This window comes from Vulpes lagopus, chromosome 3 (assembly GCF_018345385.1).
Source record: "Vulpes lagopus strain Blue_001 chromosome 3, ASM1834538v1, whole genome shotgun sequence".
Lineage (NCBI taxonomy): Eukaryota > Metazoa > Chordata > Mammalia > Carnivora > Canidae > Vulpes > Vulpes lagopus.
This window is the reverse complement of record NC_054826.1, coordinates 112,115,519-112,129,130: the sequence shown is the minus strand read 5'-3', so window position 1 is coordinate 112,129,130 and position 13,612 is coordinate 112,115,519. Positions and strand designations below refer to the sequence as shown.

General features: G+C 39.1%; 2 protein-coding genes across 5 annotated transcripts in view; one reads left to right on the top strand and one right to left on the bottom strand.

Annotated features, from left to right (window-relative positions):
- Positions 1-13,612, top strand: part of METTL9 (methyltransferase like 9) — a 46,200-nt gene that overhangs the window by 31,291 nt on the left and 1,297 nt on the right. The window lies entirely within an intron of this gene.
- Positions 1,980-12,265, bottom strand: IGSF6 (immunoglobulin superfamily member 6). 2 transcript variants are annotated; one of them, XM_041748680.1, is made up of 6 exons: positions 12,140-12,265; positions 7,911-8,270; positions 5,578-5,672; positions 4,891-4,938; positions 4,433-4,508; positions 1,980-3,053 (listed from the first exon to the last, which is right to left on the bottom strand). In XM_041748680.1, coding segments are annotated over exons 1-6 (687 nt in total). In that variant the 5' UTR covers positions 12,246-12,265; the 3' UTR covers positions 1,980-3,051. The 2 variants fall into 2 exon arrangements, with proteins under 2 accessions (XP_041604614.1, XP_041604613.1); XM_041748679.1 differs by having other exon boundaries at positions 1,980-4,508.

Below are 13,612 nucleotides of genomic sequence, written 5' to 3'. Positions count from 1 at the left end.
CACCCAGGGATCCCTACTTCATCTTTTTTGGTAGCTTTATTGATCCTATTTGTTCATAGTCCTTCAGTTTGAAATACTCTTCACAGTAATCATCAGAATTTGATGACTTCACTAGGCATCACAACTTCATCTCAAAGTATGCACTCTCCATTGGTTTATGTGACTTGACCCCACAGAGCCTTCACTATATGCCCATGAGCCAGGGGTCTCCCATTCACCTGGGTCTCATGTGGCAGAGAAGAAGAAATTACTTATTCTGAAAATCCTGCTAACATCTTTCAGTATGTGGTTTAAGTGCTCTTGGGTAGAGGGCAAGGTGTATAGACACTAGAACCACGTCTCTGTTGTTTCTCTCTTATTGGGAGTTGTTCCAGTATTATTCTCTTCTCATGGTCATGGGAAACTCCAATCTAAACAGAAAGTTATAGCTTAATTTTTTCCAGTGAAAATTCTGGATGCCCAGCTAGTAGGAAAACTAATACTGCCAGGGAATCTCAAATACTGCTTACAGACAGGGGGTGAGGGTTGATTGCTAGGGAATGAAGTGTGCTTCACATCTCAGTTGACATACTGAAAAATATTTTTCTATAGAAATAGTGTTCATTTGTATTCATATAAAGGCATCGGAGAGCCTAGTTTTTACCAGGCAATGTTAGACAGTGAAAATACAAAGATAATGAAAAACTTGCTTCTAGTCTTAAGATACTTACAGAATGATACAGAAGATAGATGTAAGCAGACAATAGCAGGATAATCTGATAAGAAATATGACAAGGTACTGTGGGTTTATAGAAAGAAAAACCCATTAACTGCTAGGGGGAGGTTATGGGAGTTTTATGTAAGAGGTGACATTTGAGCTGTGTTTGTATCTGAGAAGCATTTTACCAGGCAGAGGGAACAGCATATGCAAAACATGAGAGCGTGAACAAGGTGGGATTAGAAAAGGATAAGGTCAGTGTGACCCAAGGGTGGCATGAAAGAAAGACTTTTAACTGTACAATAGTCTAGCAACCAGTAGGTATTGGCTAGATGGATGAATAAAAGAATGAATATTAATATATATATCAGTAACTGTAATATATGACCTAAGGGAATGTAATTACTTTCCCAAAGGAAAGTGTATTCCAGATTTAAGCTTAAATAGTAATCTTGGAAACAGTCCTTGTTGCATCGGGTAAGATTTATTCTAAATCAAATACTGGTTTATCTTAGGGATTTTGCCTGCTGGCTAAGTTACACAAAGAACAGTATAGTTTCAGTCCTGGGAGTCACAAAATGTAATGACTCTCAGAAATGAAAAGCAAATGATCTAATCTAACACTTTCTATTCACCTGGATAGTTAGTGCTTATCCTTTTTTGCCATCTAGCATAGATGAATTTCAAGTCAGCGGTCTCAAAAGTAGGGCTGTACACCCAGGAGAACACAAGACTGTTTATTTTGGGTTATAGGAAGAAACCATTAACATTTCTATTTCTGTAACTATTTATGCCAATTGTTTAATTCCTACCTTTGTGTGTAAGTTACACATATACACATATGCCCATACACATACATATGTGTACAAACATACACTATACGCAGCACACACAAATATACAACATAGGCACTCACACATATATATATACAAACACACATAAAAGGAGTTTACATGCTCCCTCCCTTTCTTCTCTTTCCAGTTTTTCCTGGTACATGTGATTACACGTGTTGGAGACCACCGATTCAAGCCATCATTGCAAAACGTTTTCAAAGGGATCTTAAAATATTTTAAAATTCTGTCTGGGTTTTAAAAATAGAATTTACCTCATTTAATACCATTTTAAAAGAAACACTTTTTCTTTTTATTTTAAGTTTTTATTTGAAAGCACACACGCTGGGGAAGAGACAGAGGGAGAGGGAGAGGCCAGATTCCCCTCTGAGCAGGGGCTCGATGCGGGGCTCAATCCCAGGACCCTGAGATCATGGTCTGAGCCAAAGGCAGATGCTTAACCCCCTGAGCCACCCAGGTGCCCCAAAAGAAAGACTTTAATGAAATAAAAATAGATTGTAATTCATTTTTAATAATGAATGCACACTTATGGATAATTTAAATAGATTTTTCCAATGATGTAGCTTTCAAAGAACAATCCATAGTATGTTTTCTCAGTGAGATGGTAATGATTCCATAAACACCTTTGCTGGACCCAACCCCCTATCTGATAACTCCCCTCCTAAATCAATTAAAAATCAGTATTGCAAAAACACAGTCAAGCACAGTGCCTTGCCCACCGCTTCCCTGGTGCTGTTATTTAGCGCAACACTGACATCTAGAGTTGGCTGGGGCTTATTTTTTCTGAGGTTTTCTGTTAAACCTGCGCTGCATCTTCCATATTTTAGCTGTCATATTCTTACTCTTTTCACTTTTTGTAAGTAGCATGATGTAAGTTATTTTGCATACCCTGGCAGGAAAATGTGCACTGTACTGTTGCCCAGTGGCAATACCAGAAGAAATAGTATTCGCTCCAAGATACTTTGCAAGATGGTTTTTCTTTTCTTTTTTTAACTCAAATTTTGGTACTACCCTTCCTCCTTCTACCATCTGTCCCAGCTTAGTCTCACTGGCCCATCACTTCCACAACCATAAAGACAATTCTTCCACTCAGAAGAAAGGCATGTGGTGTGACTTCTTCAGGATAGCAGTCATTATGTACCTCGTATGTCAAATGAAACAATAGGATATATGTTATGAAGTTGGAAATTTTTAAAATGTTAGACTACTCAGAATTCTTCTGGCAAGTTAGGAAAGTATTTCTCAGTTGTATTTTGTAAGGCTTTTAGTATTTTGGTAATTACTGTTAGTGAAAGTTGCCTTGTACTGTGGTATCCTTCTTTGTAGAGAATTGTCTTTTCGTCTTTGTTTTTTTTTTTAAAGCCCTGATGGGCATATGTATGTCCATTAACACTGCTATGACTTCTGGATTTGGATTTTCAGTGACTTAATTGAAAAGTTAAACATGTCTATGGTCTTTCGTAGTTGGGAAGTACTCTTCTGTTTTCATAAGTGTTGCCTTTATCCTGTAATAGTAAATAACAAGCCAAATTTAAGGTTGTATAACCAATGATGCCCCCTGCAAGCAACATATAAACTACTATGCCCTCTTGCATTCTGTGTCCTAAGTACCCTCTAATAATCTTAAAGGTCCAATAATTATTCTTCCTATACTTAGAGTAAGACATGGAAACTGAAAAGTAATTTTCCTTTTTAAAGCATTTTTCATCCTTTATTGTATTTTATTAAATATATTAAGATTCCATTCATCGCATTTTTGTTGTCAATATTGTTGAAGCAAGGATTATTTGGCCTGTAGTGTTTTCCAGTCTAGGATTTGCTGATTGTATCCTCATAGGGTACAGTAACATGTTCCTCTGTGCTCTGTTGAAAATTAATTTTCTTGTTGAGATGCTTTTGTGAGAGCCCTGGCTTACATTACAGTACTTCTAGACTTGCCTTCTGGACACTTACCTTTGCCTGTTTGCATAAAAAGATGCTCCTGCCTCAATAAGGAAGGAGTGAAGAGGCATTTACAATTATTCAGAGTGTTGTCTTAGGTAATTAGACCATTTCTTTGTGTATTTGTATACACACTGAGGTATGAAATGACCAGTTAGACTATACTCTCTCCTGAATGAAAATCCTTTTGAAAAGTTAAATTAAAAAAAAAAAAAAACTCAAATCAGACACTTGTTACATTTGTCCTCTTGGCAGCTGTTTAAGAGGAAAAATCTTTTGTATATAAGTTCATTATTTTGGATACATTTTAATATAAATCTGAGCAGTCTGATTGTGCCTCATGGAAACTGAGGATCTATCTGTTCCACTAGCACTAAAACAGCATCTTGTTTAAAAAACCTGTTATATAGGACTTTAAAGAGACACTGCCGGATGCCTTATAGGTAATATAAATGCATTCTTCCTGCCTCTCCAACCCCAAAGACTGATAAAATACTTGATTTTTATTTTCATTAGCTCATCTTGTCTAATGTGAATTTATTTCTGCCTTATTAGCAATAAGTGATGTTTTCTGTATAATTTGGCCCACAAGTGTTTGCAACATTTACTTATTGCCCATGACCGCATGCGAGGTACTATACAAGGGAATTTTAATCCACAAAAGCATCCTTGTCTGAATTGAAAACATTGCCTGTATCCAATGAGTTCCTGAAAGATTCCATGTCACCAAGATGTCAGCTTGGTCTCTATTTAATACTGTATCAGATATCCTTTGTTACATATTTATCAAAACAGATTCTATATAAAAATGCATTATTTATGAAAGTCCTCTTTCAGACTTCCCTATAGAAAACATGATTATTGATGGCTTGTTGGCAGCTTAGCTTTTTCAGTCAAATATGCTTTGTATCTGCACTACATCTCTTTGATATTGTACACTTACAGGTTGTTGTTTCCATGTGTCTCTTACTATATAGTTCCTGAGCGATTTCCTGAAAAATACGTCGAGCACTCTTCTTCTGTAAACACAAATGAGAAAAAATGCCTTGTCTCTCTTAGGACTAGAAGAGATGATTATTATATTATCATCCGAGCCTTTTCTTTCTTTACTACCACCAGTCTGAGAAACTATCCCCGCAACCCCCAACCCCTCCAACACATCTACACTCACCATTAACTCTTGTATTCCCTGTATGTTAGGTAAGGTTTATGGTTGAGAATGATCAAATTTAAATCATAGTTTACCACTTGAGATTATCCTTGAGTTTCTCAGTAATAAGAAAAGCTATCTTTGGTTGAAAGTTACCATAATGTTCTCTGTATTTTTAAAAATTATTTAGAATTTGAAGTAATTACAACCAGCCGCCATTTAAAAGGTATCTTGCAAGCATTGCTCTGTACCTTTCGTGAATCTTCCGTTTCTTTGTTTCTTAAAGAATTAGATTTTGACTGTCAAGAAGAAAAGGAAGGTCTTAAAATAGGCATTTTTTTGCACTCAAAACATTGGCAGATATCTTATACACTATTAAGATTAAACTAAACACTTAAATGGTATACAGTGAGAGTTAATTTCTGTCATTTCTGAGATGTTTTACATTAATAAAATAATTCATATTGGTGTTGATTATAGGCTTTGTAATAATCCTAATATAGCACATATGTACCCCTCTTATAGCCTATGAACAGCCAGAAGATATTCCTTCTCAAAAACTTCAGGCATTTAAAAAAAATTTTAAGGCAGTTTTCAGTGTCTTTGTTTACCCCTTTTTGGTCTTTTATAGATAACAGTAATGCTTCCCAGAGGAAAGATCGCATATAAGCTAGTTATAAAGAAGGATCTCTTATTCTCGTATTACTGGTTTTAAAGAGAAAACATTGCAAGTTGTGTACTCTGGTTGGTAATAACTTCAGTGATGAGAATTTACACTCCCACAGACCACTCCTGCAGGTGGTGTTTCCTGCAGATGTACAGGAGGATGTTAATTAGGTGAGCTATTTCTGAGGCTCACGTGTGGAGAGATGGAAATTATTTCCTTATGATAATATTCAAGGCTGTAGGGACATCTAGTGCAAGGAAATGTGACTTACTTTGGAGAGGACTACGAAGATCACGAGTGCACCGGTAATGTAGATGGAGAGCAGTGATAGAACAGCTATCAGGAGACTGTGCAGTTCCTTCCTTTCTTTGTTAATTACAAAAACAGAAAGAACCACAGTCACTATGGAAACATATTGCAAATACATGTATAAAGTATAACTGGAGTTACTTTATAGTAGAGGTCAAACATGAACTGCTCTGCTTGGCTATTACTGTCAGAATTTATTCAGGGTCTCTTGATTCAATAGACACTCAAGTATATGATATAATTAAATCCAGTTCATCAGTTCTTTAAATGTGTTAAAATTCAAAACTGTTACTCATTTTGAAAACGAAAAAAAATTTAAATCCAATTAATTACTTGTCATTATGTTAAGAATCACTTTTTAGGGATCCCTGGGTGGTGCAGCGGTTTGGCGCCTGCCTTTGGCCCAGGGCGCGATCCTAGAGACCCGGGATCGAATCCCACATCGGGCTCCCGGTGCATGGAGCCTGCTTCTCCCTATGCCTATGTCTCTGCCTCTCTCTCTCTCTCTGTGTGACTATCATAAATTAAAAAAAAAAAAAAAGAAAAAAAAAGAATCACTTTTTATATAACATTATTTGAAGTCAGATAAACATTTTAGGACAGTTTGTTCAAGGGCATTTAAAATTTCTTTTGGTAGAAATGATGTACAGGGGTCACTAACAGTCTGTTTGTGGAGTTAAGATGTTTTTGCAACGTATCTGTTAATGCTGACATGTATAACTGAACTGTTTAGTATACACAGCTGAATAGTGGAGTCTGTATAAGGATCTGAGGAGACATGAGTTGAGGATCCTAGGGCTTAATACTTAATACACCTTTTAAAAGACAGGCATTGTTACATGTGCCCCTTCTTTCTAATAAAGTTTTGGAAGTAGAACTATTGAACCCATTTTCAAGTTCTGAATTTCTCCTTCCCTCCTCTCTTCAATTAGCTGATTATTTGAAGCAGAAAATACAATTGGATTTGTAATTATTATCTGAGCAACCTGTACTTTTCAACTAAATATCCCGTAGGTGCTTATTCTGTGAACTCAATTTGTACAGCATACATTTTTGTAACAAATTAACCATATTGTAAAATTTTTTTTAAAGTTTCAAGTACTAAATTAGAAGCTCTTGTAGAAAAAGGTGCAGGAAATTGCTGTGTGTTAGTAATACTTTATTTCGTCACTTGGAGAAGAATCTCTCTCCACATAAACTTTGCAGTTTTGAGACTTTTCGTCACTTTACAAACTACTTTCAGTTTTGGCTAACGCTTTTTATAGAAGACTAATGTAGTGAGATATACAAGTCTCTAAAGTTGTTGTGTATGTTTTAATATCTGTCGCTGACATTTCTTGAGTACTTGCTATATAAGCCGGGTATCATCAAGTGCTTTATGTGTATTAACTCATTTATAATTTATCTTCTAGGTGAGAATAAACTAAGGTTAATGACAGTGGGATACCAAAAGCCCATTAGAACACCCCTAGTCATTAAAAGCAGGGATTGTACGGAATGATCTCAGGTCCCTAAAGTCCTATTTTATTTTATTTTTTATTTATTTTTTTAAAGTCCTCTTTTAAACCCATAGGGCTGGTTGATTTTGATGTTTTAATGATTTCAGTGCTCATCGTACCAGAGTCCTTTTTAAGGGAAGAGATCCAAAAAAGTCAAGGATTTATTTCCCTTCTCTTCTTTCCCCCGGAATCACAGGAAGCTTTTTCCTGAAATTTCTTGATTTTTTAATTTGTGGGATATAGCCAGGTTCAATACCCTCACTTGAATAAGGAAATTGTTTTAGCAAATCTCAAGAAGCTAGAGTCACACTGATCCCTTTCTGTTCTTCTGTCCATGTAGAATGGGTGGGGTCAGAGGTCTCCAAATGGCTTCTCAAATTTGTGTTTATTCTCCATATTGCACTTTTCCCCCTAGCTCCAATTTACTGGTCACTTATGCTTTGTTCTAGATGGTGCAATGCCAGCCTAATTGCTGAACAAGCTGCTTGATAATCATCCTAAATTTGCCTTTGGACTTGGCACATTACCAGTCACTGTCATTCACAAAAGGAGGACCTGTTGGCCAGCCTGCACTAGGAGGGTCTGGACACACACAGAGAGAGAGAACCCTGACTTTGTGTCTGTGGAGCCTGGGAGACAGGAGTGGAGTAGTGCTTCAATCTAGACTTTGTGGCAGCTTGTGTCAGCTGGCACCCTTCACTAGCTAGGGTATTGAGTTAGCATATCTGTCTCTTAATCTCTGCATATAAGTAATGTGATGCATTTAAAGGGCTGAGTGAAGCCTCAGCTGACTGACCTCTTACAACCAATGTGGTCCCTTCTCCGGTCTGCTTCGCTCCAGGTTCCTTTGAATTGGGAAAGATGATCCCACAGATATAGATTGCACTGTCATTCAACATCACCCTGTTTACAGTGAGGGTGATTTGGTTTTCTGTCAGGGCTTCCTTCACTGTGAATTTGCCCACATTGTTGGTGCATCTATCCAAGCATAGGTTCTCAGGCTGGTCTACACCATAGCGAAACCACAGGCTTTTTGGTTGCTGTGAAGGGCACCCCATGTGGGTGAAGGAACACTGAATGGTTGCAGCCTCTTGATTGTAATCCACTTCAAGGTAAGGTGGTTGTGAGACATAGACTCTGCAGCCACGTGCAGCACCTGTGGGAGGAAGCACACGAGCCACATTTAGTGAGCTTCTTGTTTCCCTTTGCCTCTGCTCTCTTAACTGATATTTTGGGACTAGGGAACTCAGATTCCTTTCTTTTTCTTAACTCTTTCTCAGCACAAGCAAGACTGTAGTAGTAAGATACCAGCGGCCCCCACATTCCCTGACCTTAACCTGCTATTTGCTTTGACGTCTGATGACTTGAGGGCAGAGAGGTTCTAGTGGAGTCAGTATTATGGGCAGAGGTGGCAGCAGATCTGGAGTTGGGAATTTGGGGTTCCCATGTTGACTCTTAGTGTCCTTAGAGGCTTTCCTTTGATCTCTGAGCGTGTTTCCTCATCTGTTTCCCTGGCCCCACAAGAGTGTTGCAGTCGATGTAGTAATGGGTATTAAAGCCCCTCATGTGAGTGCATGAGTGAAGGGATTTTTTTTTTTTTAATTTGGCCTTGTGGGGGTTGGAATTGCTAGGAATTCATGGCAATGCACAATTACTCTTTTGTAAGCCTGATTGTCCCTATGGGAAACATAAAAGACAAGGTGCACACCTGGGGAAATACAGCCCTGGCTTCGCCTCCAGCATATTTGGTTACCAAGTGGAGGCCTAATGAGTTAGCTGTGCCACAGCTAAGCAGATTTGATTTCTTCCTGGTACCAGCACACTGCTCTGTAGTCCCTTGTAGCTTCTATCTTGTTTGATGAACAATGTTGTGATAAGGAGCACAGACTTGACTTCGGATGCTAGCTCTGAAGCAAGTGGTGTGTAGCAAAGTGGGGACAGTATATGCAGCTCGTGGAGTTAGTGGATGGTTTAAGTGAGACCATCCGTGCATAAGGAATGTTTACTTGGCTAAGCCTTAATAAGAATTTAATAAGAAGTAGCTATTTCTGCTGCTGTGCCTCTCACCACTTCTCCTCTTCCCATGGTGTCAGCCGCCCATGTCAGGGATAATTGTGGGTGTCTCAGCAGGTGTTCGCAGGATCGGGACTAGACACCCAGTCTAGTGCTCTCTCTGCTGCGTGCTTCCTCCACTCTAGGCCAGCTAGGTCCCCACCTTGGCCTTCTTTCTGATCCCAGGCCTGTGCCACTCTGGTGTTTATAAATGGGAAGATCTGCCCTAAACCCTTTTAGGGGCAAGGGAGAGCCTATGTAAAATAGTATTGGTTGAGACAGATTGGAATTTATGCTAGTTTTTAGTCTGACTTCTGCTGGTCATGTGTTCCAAATGGTCTTACTCGTCTGAGTTTGTCCTTTGCTGCTGTAAATGAAACTGAAAAGTAACCCAAGTGACCTGATGCTTGAGTTTCAGACAGGGGTTTTTGTTGTTGTTTTTGACTTAATGGTTTTCATAGTCTTCATCCAGAATGGAAGAGAAATTAAAATTAGAATCATGGCATGTGTGATGCAAATATATTCTCACCAATGTTTTAATTTTAGTATACGTACAATCTGAGATGTGCTGGAAGTGTTTTAGTGACCTGGTAAATGTAGACCAGATGAGAGGGGAAGGTCACCTCACTTGTCTGCAGCTGAATAGGATAGCACTCACTCCTACATCTGGTAAATACAGCCTCATGTCTACTCAGAGGCAGTCCCTTTAGAAGTATGAACTCTTTGCAAGTTATGATCAGTATATCATTATGTTGAAACCCATTTTGGGGGTTTCAAATGGAGCTGGGCCTGCCAAGATCTAACAGTTAGCTGACAGCACCTCAGTCTGAAGTCCTCTTCAGATAGTCTTAAAAGGGAAGCTGATGTTTAAAATTTTGGAGAACTAAAGTGCCGGGGAAGAATAAATACTTGCAACTTTGCAGTTTCATGTTTCCCCTTATTTCCGACTTCTGCATGGTTAGTCTGAGTGTCGGAAAAGAGCCCTTGACGATTTCTTTTGGGAGTGCTGACTGGTGAGGAAACTGCTGCCCCTCCCCTGCACCAATGACAGCCTCTTTACAAAAGGGAGAAGTGTGGATAATGGGTCACACCAAGCCTAGTCCTGTAAGAATTTCTCTTTAAGAATTCTCATCCTGGGACGCCTGGGTGGCTCAGTGGCTGAGTGTCTGCCTTTAGCTCAGGTCGTGATCCTGGGGTCCTGGGATTGAGTTCTGCATTGGGTTCCCTGCTCAGCGGGGAGCCTGCTTCTCCCTCTACTTATGTCTCTATGCTCTCTCTCTCTCTCTCTCTGTTTCTCATGAATAAATAAATAAAATCTTCAGAAAATTTTTTGGAGATAACTCCAGACATAAAAAAAAATAGAAGATATGAGATAAGATATCTCATATCTTAGAGGATTCTTTTTTTTTCTTTTCTTTTTTTCCCTCCAATGTGGTACCCTCTGAAAAGGTTGAAAGTTTATCTTTTTGGTGGAAGAAATAACAAAAAGATGACTTTAGGGGTACCTGAGTGGCTCAGTGGATTAAGCACCCGACTCTTGATTTGCTTTATCCCTCAGCACCTCCTGCCCCAAAATCACTTTACTGTGATCCAAGTTAGATCCAAGCTGGATAAATAGAAAACTGATTTTTGACACTTTTCTTGGAGAATTTCAAGCATACACAGAAGTATGGGTAGCTTGGTGAACTCCCTGCTGCTCCATGTTCCAGTCTTGTCTCTCCTCTCCCCCCATCTGTGAAGCACTCCCACATGATTTTAGGGTAAATCTCAGATATTCTCTTTTCACATCTGTCAGACTATATCATTAAAAGATAAGGATTCTTCTTTAAAATAATACTAATGAAAATAGTTTATGAAAGTCATATAAACAGATTAGAAAAAAAATCAGAATATTACTGAATTCACCCATGGTCCTTGTGCCCAAATAACCATTGTTAACATTTTGATATATTTCTTTGCAGATGAGAAAAAAATTATTTTAAGACCTTTTTCTACCTTCCCTGTCCTATGACCCAGACTTTGTGAACAAGTTTGAGATTATTAGCTTTATTACAGCTATGATGAGATAGATTATTAGAACCACTTTCTTTTTCTTTATTTTTTTAAAATAATTTTTATTTCTTTATTCATGAGAGACACAGAGAGAGGCAGAGACACAGGCAGAGAGAGAAGCAGGCTCCTCTCAGGGAGCTTGACGCAGGACTTGATTCCCGGATCGGGATCACACTCAGAGCCAAAGGCAGATGCTCAACCACTGAGCCACCCAGGAATCCCCCCACTTTCTTTTTCATAGAGAAAAAAAAATCAATATAAGCAGAATTTTAAAAGTATATCTATTATGGGATGGTTATGCTCTATAGAAGGAGCCATGGCAGCATTTTTTTTTTTAATGACAAGTACTTTTTAATTTACAGAAATCTGGATTTTCAGAAACCTTGTTCTTTGAAAATATTCAGCAAGTATTGCATAGTGCCTATCAAGTGCAGTGTCAGTTTGCCTATATGGAAACGACATTGTTGATGACTAGCACATGCAATTTTAAGAACATTTTCAACCCTTTGTTTTGTGAGGTCCTCTTCTCTAAAGCAGCAAAGGGAATTTTCAAGGTTAATCTGAAACTTTTGGGCAGCCCGGGTGGCTCAGCGGTTTAGTGCCGCCTTCAGCCCAGGGTCTGATCCTGGAGACCCGGGATCGAGTCCCACGTTGGGCTCCCTGCATGGCGCCTGCTTCTCTCTCTGCCTGTGTCTCTGCCTCTCTCTCTGTGTCTCTCATGAATAAATAAATAAAATCTTTAAAAAAAATCTGAAACTTTTTTTCAGCTATTCTTTTATTACTTATTTGTCTGGGGGAAGAAGACCATTTCTATAGTGTTAGACATTTCAAAATTAATCTGTAGGGGCTTAAAATATAAATGTATTAGGTGAGGAATAGCAATTGATTAGATAAAATGGAAGAGAAATGAAAGAGCCTTACCGACATAAAAGAGAATCAGATTGATTTCCAGGCCAAGAACGATCCTGCTTCCCTTCACAGTCTCCATTTCTTGGGGTGTGCGTGTGCGGTGGTGGGCAGTATGCATTTGAAGAGAGTGAGCTCTTTTTTTTCTGTCTCTTTAGAAAAGAAGAACTGAAGAGAGGAACTCTTATTAAGGAACCATAACCGGGAACTTTTTGAAATTGTGTAAAAGATTGTTTGTAACCCAGTTTCACCATTTAGAGTTGAGATTTTAGTGTAGGGCACATTTCTAAATGTTCATATGGTAAATTGTTTCTTGAATTTGTAGACATTTTGAGGGAGATTTTGATTTACATGTAGTCTGTATTCCCAGGAGAGAGTATTGTTTGACAGATAAATTGTTCCTTTAAATCTCCAGAGTATTTTGGTCACTGATCCTGGGGTACCTACTGTGTGCTCAGTGCTGGGCCAGTAACACTGGAAGCAGAAGGAAGTGTTTTCATGTAGAGAGAAGAGAAAAATTAATGAACAATACATCGTGGTATAATGAAGAAATGCTGTGTGACATTAACTAGCTGTACCTCAGATTTGTGTAACCCCTTTCTAATGTGTCTTTGAGACCAAGAGTGGGCCCTCTGTTGAAGTTCCCTCCTCCTCCCTCTCCTGCCCCACGGAGGCCTCATCAGTCAGGTTCTTCCTTGGAAGCAGCAGAAACAGACTCTAGCTGATTTCAGTGAAAGGAAATTGATCGAAAGGATTCAAGGGTAGCTTACACAGTCATGGGAGGATTGGAGAATCATGCGTAGGGTCTAGAGCCAAGAAAAACACCTCAGAAAAACATGCTGTAAAACTGATCTGAAAAGTGTACTCCTGATGCCGAGCACTAGGGACCATGGCACAGACTGCACTCTATTGTTCGTAACACTTGATGCTGCCCCAGCTGCTTAGTGTCATGGCCACTGCTCTGCCCTCCCAGAGAAGGAGCCTACGTCCCTCTTGTCTAGGTCACTAGGTCTTCAGTCTGTGTCCTAGGTGAGTGTTCTGAACTTAAGTCATGTGCCAGTGCCTTCACCATAGGAATAGAGGGGAAAGCTACTTCCCCAGGCTTTGACTGCCATAGAACTCTAGGAAGAGGGTTCAGGTGCTGGGTGTCTTTGTACTCTTGGCACATATTGATCATGCATTTTCTCACAGAAAGTTACTCTCTGTCTGAATTTAGTAATACGTTTAATATGTGTGCATTTTTAAAAACATCACAGTATATACAAACAACCTAGAATTGACATATACCATTATCTGTGTGTGTCTGTGTGTCTGTAGCCAATGCTTGGTGTGAACCTGAAGACTTTATCTAGCCACCCCATCCCCACTCCTTAGGCATCTGATGCTCTCCTAGGCTTGCAAATGACCGAGACAGATTTCAGCCACTAGTCCAAGAAATGCCAGGCCGACACATCTGTTCGAGTGTGCGCTCTCTCTCTCTCTCTTTGG

Excerpts from the sequence above, each read along its gene's own strand:
- IGSF6 (XM_041748679.1), bottom strand. The coding sequence starts at position 12,245 with ATGCATACTGCCCACCACCGCACACGCACACCCCAAGAAATGGAGACT. Across the intron at positions 5,673-7,910 it reads GACCACATTGGTTGTAAGAG|AAAGGAAGGAACTGCACAGT; the intron begins GTCAGTCAGCTG and ends TAATTAACAAAG. Across the intron at positions 4,509-4,890 it reads AAACGGAAGATTCACGAAAG|AAGAAGAGTGCTCGACGTAT; the intron begins GTACAGAGCAAT and ends TTGTGTTTACAG.